Source organism: Zeus faber (assembly GCF_960531495.2).
Source record: "Zeus faber genome assembly, chromosome: 16".
NCBI classification, from domain to species: domain Eukaryota; kingdom Metazoa; phylum Chordata; class Actinopteri; order Zeiformes; family Zeidae; genus Zeus; species Zeus faber.
The window spans coordinates 30,930,615-30,943,114 of record NC_137202.1 but is presented as its reverse complement, the minus strand read 5'-3'; the positions used below and the strand labels follow the sequence as shown (position 1 = coordinate 30,943,114).

Sequence of the window (12,500 nt, the reverse complement as noted above, 5' to 3'; positions counted from 1 at the left end):
AGGTCTGAGCCCTCAGAGGATCCTTTAGAACTTTTCCACCTGGAACTCAATTTCCTCTGTCACCTTTGACCTTGTGGTGTCACAAAAAGCTCTAGTGTAGCTGTATACTATATGTAGTTCTATGCTATATGCTCTATATTCTGTGCTGATGTTAGGACTCAAAACAATTCAAAAGTTCCACTTCTGTTGATTTTGTGTCAACTAAAAAGGGTTTGTCGTGACTTCTGTTTTTAGAAAAGAGAAGCAAAATGCACCATTTCATCCTTTCAAATCCACACAATCTTTCTTTCTGTGATCGCTCTAAATCTCTTGTCCGATTGCACAGAAGGAGGTTGTTAGGCTAAATAAAAAGCAAAAAGATCATTTCAGGGACTTACACAGAGAGCGACAGCCCCGACTATCACCAACGTTTTCCCATTGACGCCAGGACTTGCAGACTCAAACTGAAGGGGTACAAAGGAACGAGTCCTGAGGAACCCTGCAGAGTCCTGAGGAGTCCTGAGGAACCCTCCTGACGAGTCCTGAGGAACCCTCCTGAGGAGTCCTGAGGAACCCTCCTGAGAAGTCCTGAGGAACCCTCCTGAGGAGTCCTGAGGAACTCTGGAGACCCCTGCGGAGTCCTGTCAGAACACTCAGATCAAACCACAGGAGAATGTTCTGCTTCCAGCTGATTCCATCACCACAGTGAAGATATTGGAGAACACACACACTGGACCAGCTCATCAACCTTTCTTGGGTCTCAATGGCTAAAATCACACCCTTGATGGGTTCCTCAGTAGGAACCTGCTCCTCCTGGGTACAACATCCAGTCAGGACTCTTAAGGGTGAATGCGCTGCATGGAGGTCAGGTTGGTCATTATCGCCTTTTAAATCTCTTCTGAAAACATCTGTCTACCGTGAGCCCTTTAATGTCCCTTCATTCTACATTTACATTTACATTTAGTCATTTAGCAGACGCTTTTATCCAAAGCGACTTACAAGGGAGAATAACATTCAAGCTACATTAGTGTAACAATAAATACTGCTAGGTAGTTCTAAGTAATTGTAGGTTAGGACAGGAGGTACTCACTGAAGAGCTGGGTCTTCAAGTGCTTCTTAAAGACAGAGAGGGAGGTCCCCGCTCTGGTCATTTTTGGCAGCTCGTTCCACCAACGTGGAACTACAAATGAGAATAGCCTGGATTGCCGTGGCTGTATGGCCGGCAGAGCCAGGCGACGCTCATTTGACGAGCGCAGCATCCGGGAGGCAACATGTGCTCTTACAAGAGCATTTAAGTAGGCGGGAGCATTCCCAGCAATCACTCTGTAGGCCAGCATAAGAGACTTGAACTTGATGCGAGCGGCTACAGGTAACCAGTGGAGCTCGATGAGCAGTGGAGTGACATGTGCCCTCTTTGGCTGGTTGAACACCAGTCGCACCACCGCATTCTGTATCATCTGCAGTGGCTTCACCGCACAGGCCGGCAAGCCTGTTAAGAGGGCGTTGCAGTAGTCGAGACGGGACATCACCAAGGTTTGTAGCAGCAGTTGAGTGGCATATTGGGTCAGGTACGGCCTGACTTTTCGGATGTTGAGTAGTGCGAAGCGGCAGGACCGGGAGACGGCGGCAACATGGTCCGAGAATGTCAGTTGGTCATCAATAATGACACCTAGATTCCTTGCAGCCTTGGTAGGAACAAGAGATAGAGAGTCGATTTTAATATCAATGTTGTGATAAATACCTTGTTTGGCCGGGAAGACCAGCAGTTCCGTTTTCGCCAGGTTTAGTTGAAGATGATAATCCTTCATCCATGTGGATATGTCAGCGAGACAATCCGAGATCCGCGTCGAGACAGTAGGGTCGTCGGGCGGGAAGGACAGATAGAGTTGAGTATCATCCGCATAGCAGTGATATGAAAAGCCATGTGAGCGGATGATCGGGCCCAGTGAGGTGGTGTATATGGCAAAGAGGAGGGGTCCTAGCACCGAGCCTTGGGGCACCCCTGTGGTGAGGTTGTGAGGCACAGACAGCTGGCCTTGCCATGTCACACTGAACGAGCGCCCAGTAAGGTAAGATTCGAACCAGGAAAGTGCACTGCCCGTTATGCCCATACTTGAGAGTATGGACAGGAGTATGCTGTGGTTGACAGTGTCAAAAGCAGCTGATAAGTCTAGCAGAATGAGAACCGAGGATTTGGCAGCAGCTCTAGCAGTTTTTAAGGCCTCTGTCACAGACAACAGGGCTGTTTCGGTGGAGTGACCACTTTTGAAGCCAGATTGAAGTGTATCAAGAAGGTTCTTTCTTGACAGGTATTCTGTTACCTGTCTAGAGACCGCTCTCTCTATGGTTTTGGAAAGGAATGGGAGGAGTGAGACCGGTAGTTTTCTACTTGAGTGGGATCGAGTGAAGGTTTTTTGAGCAGTGGTGCAACCCTAGCCACTTTGAAAGCAAAGGGGAAAGTGCCGGAAGTTAGGGAAGAATTAATCATATGTGTGATTGCCGGGGTGATAGTCGGTGATATGGCTTGAAGGAGGTTAGATGGGATCGGATCTAGCGGACAGATAGTAGGACGGCTACATGTTAGTAGTTTAGATACCTCACTTTCAGCAAGGGGGGTGAAACCAGGGAACGATGAGCCTAGGGCTGGAGAAGACAGGTTGTGAGTAAGTTGTTTAGTGAATTGGCTGCTGATGGCTGCCACTTTGTTCGTAAAAAAGGAGGCAAGGCAGTCAGCAGTGAGGTTAGTAGCTGGGGGAGGTGGTGGAGGATAAAGCAGAGACTTGAAGGTGGCGAATAACTTACGTGTGTCTGTGGCACCGTTGATCCTATCGTTGAAGAAGGCCTTCTTTGCAGTAATGATGCTGGAAGAGAAGGAGGACAGCAGTGTCTGGTAGCTAGCAAGATCCTCAATTGTTTTGGATTTGTGCCATTTCCTCTCGGCTGCTCTGAGGTCAGTGCGCGTTGTCCGGAGGGTGTCAGTCAGCCAAGGGTGCGACTGGGTTGATCGAGCAGGTCTGGTGGATAGTGAACACAGGCTCCAGACATGAGCTCAAGGTGGAGCAGAGGGAGTCAGTGGCATCATTAACCTGCAGAGAGGAGAAAGTGCCGTGGGGTGGAAGAGAAGAATAGAGCACAGAGGAGAAGTGGGTGGGAGACAAGTTGCCGAGATTGCGGCGGATAGTAACCATGGGTGGGGAGGTGGGGGGTTGTTTTGGTAGCTGGACATTGAAGTGGATGAAGAAGTGGTCAGAGAGATGAAGAGGAGTGACCCTTAGGTTGTCCGTGGTGCAGCTCCGAGCAAGAATGAGATCAAGCTCTTTGCCAGCCTTGTGAGTCGGTGGAGTAGGGACCTGTCTTAGGTCGAATGAGCGAACCAAAGACAGGAAGTCAGCCGAGCTCGCACTGTCCAAGTGGATGTTCATGTCTCCGAGGACGAGCATGGGACACTCATGCTCAGGAATTGATGACAGCAGGGTGTCAAGCTCATGGAGGAAGTCACCTAGTTGTCCTGGTGGGCGGTAGATGACGACCACAAAGGCTTTCACCGGAGCAGTCACCAAGACGGCGTGATATTCAAAGGAGGCAAAGTTGTTTAAAGGCAGCAGTGGATTAAATTTCCATGTGTTGGAAATTAGCAGGCCAGTCCCACCACCACGGCCAGATGGTCTGGATGTGTGGGAGAATGTGTAGTTTGTGGAGAGTGCAGCCGGGGTTGCGCTATCTTCCGGTTTAATCCATGTCTCAGTGAGAGCAAGGAGTTCCAAGGATAGGTAGTTGGCATGACCAGAAATGAAGTCTGCCTTGTTAACTGCAGATCGACAATTCCACAAGCCAACAGAGAAGGAGGTCTTTGCAGAAGATGTTTGCTGCAGGGACCTGAGGTTACCCGGATTGCATCGGCGTATGGTATAACGAGGCTTTCTGGGTGCCCTTGAAGTTGTAGGGATGTGGTAGTAGCACATTTTGTATGGAGTGAGAAAAAGAAGGCAGGTTTGCCTTGTTCGGTTTCCTTGCTTCGGTTGACGTGCAGAGGTAGACGTGCGTCTTCACACGAGCGCGACTACAAATGGGCCAAAGCTTGAAGCTAACGCTTCAAGGTCAGGACCATAAATAGGTGATAGAATACAGCTGCTCATGTGATTAGGGTTGCACCTGGCTAAGAGCACGCCCACGTAAGAGAGGACTTACCTGAATAGGGGGTGTGTCTGGAACTCAAGCTTGTTGGCAGATCAGCAAATAGCAGTGAAATGTGCAGAGTCAAACCAGTAGTCCAAGTTGCAATACTACAATACTAGATAACATAAGCAGAGCAGTAATACACTACACAGCAACCTCAGCACTAGAGCTCGACTCAGAGTTCAGTTTGTAGTGAAGGGCATTTATCCCTGTTCAGCGGAAGAAGGACACGGCCAGAAAGTTAGACAAAGGGTTTACTGATTACTGATTCTCAGTCAGCTGCCTTGTCTTAGCCTGACATCTCCAGACCCACTCACAATGTGTATTAGTTTGGAATCTCTCCGTTCATTTTCCATTTCCAATGGGCGTTACCTACAACCAATCAGAGCGCTGGATGGACCTACAACGAATCAGAGCACTGGATAGACCTACAACCAATCAGAGCGCTGGATGGACCTACAACCAATCAGAGCACTGGATGGACCTACAACCAATCAGAACAAGGAAATGTGTGACTTAGCGCTGAGTGAGTGAGTTGTTAAATGAAACTTTTACCAAATCCTGGGTGAAGTTCAAAAAACACATCTTTCTTATCAACAACATTTTTGATAGAAAATAAAGCGTCCAGTCTGTTGAATCCACTGTCGTGACAGTGGATTCAACACACAATCACACATCTGATTAATTCTTCCCTAACTTCCAGCACTTTCCTTCCGCTTTCAAAGTGGCTAGGGTTGCACTACTGCTCAAAAAACCCTCACTCGATCCCACTCAAGTAGAAAACTATGGGCTGGTCTCACTCCTCCCATTCCTTTCCAAAACCTTAGAGAGGGCGGTCTCTAGACAGGTTACAGAGTACCTGTCAAGAAACAACCTTCTCGATACACTTCAATCTGGCTTCAAAAGTGGTCACTCCACCGAAACAGCCCTGTTGTCTGTGACAGAGGCCTTAAAAACTGCTAGAGCTGCTTCCAAATCCTCGGTTCTCATTCTGATAGACTTATCAGCTGCTTTTGACACTGTCAACCACAGCATACTCCTGTCCATACTCTCAAGTATGGGCATCTCTGGCAGTGCACTTTCCTGGTTCGAATCTTACCTTACTGGGCGCTCATTCAATGTGACATGGCAAGGCCAGCTGTCTGTGCCTTACAACCTCACCACAGGGCAGGCTCCAAGGCTCGGTGCTAGGACCCCTCCTCTTTGCCATATACACCACCTCACTGGGCCCGATGATCCGCTCACATGGCTTTTCATATCACTGCTATGCGGATGATACTCAACTCTATCTGTCCTTCCCGCCCGACGACCCTACTGTCTCGACGCGGATCTCGGATTGTCTCGCTGACATATCCACATGGATGAAGGATTATCATCTTCAACTAAACATGGCGAAAACGGAACTGCTGGTCTTCCCGTCCAAACAAGGTATTTATCACAACATTGATATTAAAATCGACTCTCTATCTCTTGTTCCTACCAAGGCTGCAAGGAATCTAGGTGTCATTATTGATGACCAACTGACATTCTTGGACCATGTTGCCGCCGTCTCCCGGTCCTGCCGCTTCGCACTACTCAACATTCGAAAAGTCAGGCCGTACCTGACCCAATATGCCACTCAACTGCTGGTACAAACCTTGGTGATGTCCCGTCTCGACTACTGCAACGCTCTCTTAACAGGCTTGCCGGCCTGTGCGGTGAAGCCACTGCAGATGATACAGAATGCAGTGACGCGACTGGTGTTCAACCAGCTAAAGAGGGCACATGTCACTCCGCTACTCATCGAGCTCCACTGGTTACCATCAAGTTCAAGTCTCTTATGCTTGCCTACAGAGTGATTGCTGGGAATGCTCCCACCTACTTAAATGCTCTTGTTAGAGCACATATTGCCCCCCGGATGCTGCGCTCGTCAAATGTGCGTCGCCTGGCTCTGCCGGCCGTACAACCACGGCAATCCAGGCTATTCTCATTTGTAGTTCCACGTTGGTGAAACGAGCTGCCAACAACAACCAGAGCAGGGACCTCCCTCTCTGTCTTTAAGAAGCACTTGAATGCCCAGCTCTTCAGAGAGCACTTCCTCTCCTAACTTACAATTACTTAGCACTACTTAGTAGTATTTATTGTCACAGTAATTTCTCTATCGCAATGTAGCTTGAATGTTTTTCTCCCTTGTAAGTCGCTTTGGATAAAAGCGTCTGCTAAATGACTAAATGTAAATGTAACTCCACAGAGACGCCCCAGTCAGGTGTGAACCCAGATCTGGCCAACCATGGATCAGTGACATTTTAGCATTTTATCAGCTCTTCTAATGTTGCTTGTAGCTTAGCATGTAGCATGACACTGGCTAACTACTCATCATATGTTCTTCACAATGGCAACCCCACCCCCCCCTCACCGGAGCCGCTGGCGGGGCGTCTGGCGCTCGGGGCTCTTGCAGAAGTGTCCCACGTAGTAGAGGGGGAAGAAGAGGCAGTTCCAGCTGGTGGCGAACCAGGTGAGGGTGAAGGGCGCGTCAAAGTGCCTGAAGGTCATCTTGGCGAGCTGGGTTGACCCCGCCCATGACGAGCACACGCATATCACCATGGCGACACCCCACAGAACCTTGCGCGCCTGTATGATGCTCACCGGCATGCAGCAACGCAGTCGCCGCCGCCGGCTGGAGGCGGAGTCTGTCCCCGACGCCCTGGGAGCCGTCTGTCCGTCTGCAGAGCCCGGGGCGATGTCCGGACCACGGTCCTCTCCTGGGGGGTGGCGGGGGGCAGGGGAGGATACACAGGGGAGGATACACAGGGGGAGGAGACAGGGGACGATACAGGGGGAGGAGACAGGGGGGAGGATACAGGGGGAGGAGACAGGGGACGATACAGGGGGAGGATACAGAGGGAGGAGACAGGGGGAAGGATACAGGGGGAGGAGACAGGGGGAAGGATACAGGGGGAAGGATACAGGGCACGATACAGGGGGGGACAGGGGGGAGGAGACGGGGAGGATACAGGGGGAGGAGACAGGGCACGATACAGGGGGAGGAGACAGGGCACGATACAGGGGGGGACAGGGGGGAGGAGACGGGGGGGGGGGGGGGGGGGGGAGCATTTAGTTCTTCTTTGAATCCCTTTGCACAGATCCATCCAAACCTTCCATTTAAATCCAACTTGTGTTTTGATGACAAGATGAAGTCACTTCTCAACCCAACCTGGGTTCTAGTCCAGCACCTCTGAGGAGTGTGTTAATGCAAGAAAAATGTGTATCTCAGGCAAGGAATATGATTGCAAAAATGATAATAATTGAATCAATCAATCATTAAAAGCATATCCAGAGGAGGGATCCACTGCAGTGGGTATTTATCCTTTCACATCATATTAATAAAGTTTATTTGGTGACTCTTCGCATGTCGTCCTCAAATAGATCCTTTCACACTTTGATCGGACTGAAGAGAAATCAATCCGACGTCTGAAGGACACGTGCGCTGACCCAGAGCGACAGGCGGCAAACACCACCCAAACACCATCCTGACCCCGTCTCCAACCTGCTCCCACCCCGATCTGTATCTACCACCTTAGATCTGCCCCGCCCTCCCTGCATGTCCTCCCCTGTCCACTGACAAACTGTCTTTCTGCTTTAGTTTCATAATTATCAATTGTCTTGAAAAGCCAGAAGTTTGATTTAGAGTTCATACTGTTTCCTGCCGTACACGCTGCCTGAGGACGTCCGTGCAATGGACAAAATCGGGTAAATTTAGTAAAATGAAGTCAGTCTGTAAGAGAGACTGGGAGACTCTCACCACTGAATAGAAAGATGGCGACCACAATGAGACTGTGCAGAGTTTCCAAACAGTGGATCTGTGGCTTCATGATTTACTGAACATGTGGGAAGCTTAGAGCCTCATAACCGTTTAGTAGAACATGATACAAAGAAAAGAGGCCTCCAGAGATAAATAACTGGAATGAAGTGGAGGTACAGGACACAAAGGTGGCATTATAAGAGCTAGTTGCTGTATGAAGTGATTCTCTCTGCACTCCACTAAGAGGGTATCTCTTTAAATATTCTCCTAGGAGCCTTTAAGAGAAATCCGTCAGGCCCAGTGGAGCGATGGCTCTCTGGGGCGGGGTGTTGGGGTCTGACCTTGTTGTGGTCCCAACAGAATACAGATCAGCATCCTGGTTATCATACAATCCCAAGTCTCAAACAGGCGTTCCAGTTGTCTAACATCCGTCTGGACTAAATCAATCCAGATGAATTGAGATCCAGATGAATGATTACTGTCACTGTTCAGGGTTGTTCGTGATGCCGTATTGCTGGGCCGTACTGTTGTATACTGTGCTGTATTATCCCACTAACCTCACTCTATTCACATTCACATGCCACTTTAATTCACATGCCACTTTAATGCACATATCTGTATATACATAGGCATATTCCCTCTATCTATTCCATTTTATTTTTATTGTATTTTATTCTATATATTTTTATCTTATTCTTTAAGTATTCAACTTACTGTATTACGTTTTAGGAGTCAGTTAGCCGGCCTATTAGAAAGGAATTTTTTATTTTTATTTTTTCCTAGGACATATTGTGTGTTATCACCGGGTGCGTTGCATTACATTTCACTGCATATATGTATGAAAGTATGTATATGTATGTGACAAATAAAAATCTTGAATCTTGAATGAAACCCTGAAAGCTCTGGATTTTGTCATCCAAAGAAACTGACCCCAAAGTAGAGTTGGAACACAATGAAAGATGATTCCAGACCATTCGACTGATGAATCAGCTGGAATGTTCCTCAGAGTCTGAAGGGTGAGAATTGTGTTTCTCTATTCTGAGCCTGGGTCCTCTGTCTTAGTGGTCTCTGGTGTCCGGCACCTGGTTTGTCCTTCCAGGGCCACCGTTCGTCCCCGCTGCAGACGCTTAATCTTCCAGATGCATCCGCTCGGTTCCAGGAGAGTTAACTGCTCCTGAACAGCTGCATGAAGCCTTGCCAGGATGATTCAGGAAAGATGCTTTTACTCTTTAACAAACTGAAACTCGAATGAAAGAAGGAACCAGAAGCCGTCTCACAGCCGCCGGGTTAGGGTTTGACTTTGACGAGCTCTGACGACTCACAAAGCCGTGGCTCCCACTGACCTCTGTTAAAATGGAGTCGTTAACTTATCGGTCCATCATCAAATTACAGAGAACCAAACCCTCAAAGTCATCTGCTCTGCTGGTCTGGACACCACCATAAGAACACCATGTATTCCTGAGGAGGCCTCATGTGTCATGGAATTAGATCCAAAGAGGAACATCTCAGGGCAGCCATCCCTGTTTAAAGATCCCCTTCACATCGACTGACTGACCCCAACCTCCATTCACTGATGAGACTGCGTATATAAACCTGACAGGAGGCTAAACTGCGTCAACCGTTTAAGGCTGTGGTCTTGTGGTCACCCCCACCGCCGTAACACTCCCTCAGTCTCTGCAGTGCAGAACCCCCCATTTCCCCAGAGGAGCCCCCCAGCCTGCCAACCCGCCAGGGGACACCCGGCCTGCCAACCCGCCAGGGGACCCCCAGCCCCCCAACCCATCAGCCGACCCCCCAGCCTGCCAACCCGCCAGGGGACCCCCAGCCATCCAACTCATCAGCTGAACCCCCCAGCCTGCCAGCAGACCCCCAGCCCCCTAAGGACACCCCCAGCAGGGCTGCTGAGAGTGACCCCCATGTATGTTGATCTAGTTCCTGCTCTACACCAGGCCTTCAGAGGTTAACCCAGAGTCATTCAAGCTGAAACATCCAGGAATAGACCAATACAACAATGATACGAAGATCAATAAATGAATCATAATAGAAAACTCCAACTTGTCCAAGTGAAAAGCGGGTTCCAGGAGCTGAAAGTCAAACTGTGCTGCACAGATTACAGATTATCATCTATTCTCTGGGAAAGAAAACTTGTGGCTTCATCGCGAAAGATAAAAGGAACAGGCAAAACTATTGAGCTATTCATCGAAATCTGTGGAATGAAATATGAAAGAATAGAAGCTGAAGGAAGATCAAGAGGAGATCCAGGCCTCTTCCTCCATTAGAGACAAAATGATTCCTGCTCCTCATCCTGAAGGATCAGCTGAACCAGTATTGATTGAGTATTGGGTATTGAGTATTAATCAGATCCAATCCTGCCACTGATCCCTTTGCTGGAGGACTTCTGGGATAACAGGGCGTCGCTACTGCAACCTGGCGGCTCACAGCGAAATTCCTTCACAGGATTTTAAAACATAAAAAAGCTCCTTTAATCTGCTGTATGATGTCCATACTAATATGAGTATAAAGATGAATAAACTGTCAATCCTAACCTAACCTAAACCATAACCTAACCCTAACCCTAAACCATAACCTAACCTAAACCATAACCTAACCTAAACCCGAACCTAAACCCTAACCCGCCCTTAACCCTCACCTTAACCTTAACCAAACCCCTAGCCTCAACCCTAGCCTAACCCTAACCCTATCCCTAACCCACCTTATACCCTCACCTAAACCCAAACCTAACCCCTTACCCGCCCTTAACCCTAACCTAAACCCTCAACGAAACCCTAACCCGCCATAAACCCTAGCCTAACCCTAACCTAAAGTCTAAACTAACCTTAACCCTAACCTAAACCCTCAACGAAACCCTAACCCGCCATAAACCCTAGCCTAACCCTAACCTAAAGTCTAAACTAACCTAAACCCTAACCTAAACTCTAAACTAAGCTAAACCCTAGCCTAACCTAAACCCTAACCTAAACTCTAAACTAAGCTTAACCCTAGCCTAACCTAAACCCTAACCTAAACTCTAAACTAAGCTAAACCCTAGCCTAACCTGAACCCTAACCTAAACTCTAAACTAAGCTAAACCCTAGCCTAGCCTAAACCCTAACCTAAACTCTAAACTAAGCTAAACCCTAGCCTAACCTAAACCCTAACCTAAACTCTAAACTAAGCTAAACCCTAGCCTAACCTGAACCCTAAACCATAACCTAACCTAACCTAAACCATAGCCTAACCTAAACCCGAACCTAAACCCTAACCCGCCCTTAACCCTCACCTTAACCTTAACCAAACCCCTAGCCTCAACCCTAGCCTAACCCTAACCCTATCCCTAACCCACCTTATACCCTCACCTAAACCCAAACCTAACCCCTTACCCGCCCTTAACCCTAACCTAAACCCTCAACGAAACCCTAACCCGCCGTAAACCCTAGCCTAACCCTAACCTAAAGTCTAAACTAACCTAAACCCTAACCTAAACTCTAAACTAAGCTAAACCCTAGCCTAACCTGAACCCTAACCTAAACTCTAAACTAAGCTAAACCCTAGCCTAGCCTAAACCCTAACCTAAACTCTAAACTAAGCTAAACCCTAGCCTAACCTGAACCCTAACCTAAACTCTAAACTAAGCAAAACCCTAGCCTAACCTGAACCCTAACCTAAACTCTAAACTAAGCTAAACCCTAGCCTAACCTAAACCCTAACCTAAACTCTAAACTAAGCTAAACCCTAGCCTAACCTGAACCCTAACCTAAACTCTAAACTAAGCTAAACCCTAGCCTAACCTGAACCCTAACCTAAACTCTAAACTAAGCTAAACCCTAGCCTAACCTAAACCCTAACCTAAACTCTAAACTAAGCTAAACCCTAGCCTAACCCTAACCCTCACCTAAACCCTAACCCACCCTAGCCTAGCCTAAACCAAGTAGTACATTAATTGACTTCATTAGAAGCCACCAATTAATATGGAATTATTTCAAAGAAATAAGTCAAAAAAAGTCAAATCATCTTTAACACTTCAATACTGCAAATAATAACATATATACAATATATATATATATATATATATATATATATATATATATATATATATATATATATATATATATACAATATACATTATATGTAATGTAATATAATAATCAATAATTATAATTATATTGATAAAATATATTCATATGTATATGTATTTACTGCTCGGCCTCTGCAGTCTCTGTCAGAATGATGATTAATGAGCAGCAACTCTGCAACTGAGGCAAAGAGGAAGTTTGGAAAAGATACACAGGTATACACACACACACACAAACACGTATACACACGTATACACACACACACACACATGTATACACACGTATACACACACACACACACATGTATACACACGTATACACACACACACACACATGTATACACACGTATACACACACGTATACACACACATGTATACACACGTATACACACACACACACACATGTATACACACGTATACACACACGTATACACACACACACACATGTATACACACGTATACACACACGTATACACACACACACACATGTAT

General features: G+C 47.3%; 1 protein-coding gene across 1 annotated transcript in view; it reads right to left on the bottom strand.

The window, feature by feature from the left end:
• Positions 1-12,500, bottom strand: part of slc35f3b (solute carrier family 35 member F3b) — a gene marked incomplete at both ends in the record, with an annotated part of 43,511 nt that overhangs the window by 12,804 nt on the left and 18,207 nt on the right. Inside the window, one exon of the mRNA XM_080016503.1 lies at positions 6,551-6,896. Coding sequence (XP_079872629.1) covers positions 6,551-6,896 — 346 coding nt within the window. The remainder of the gene's footprint in view (positions 1-6,550; positions 6,897-12,500) is intronic.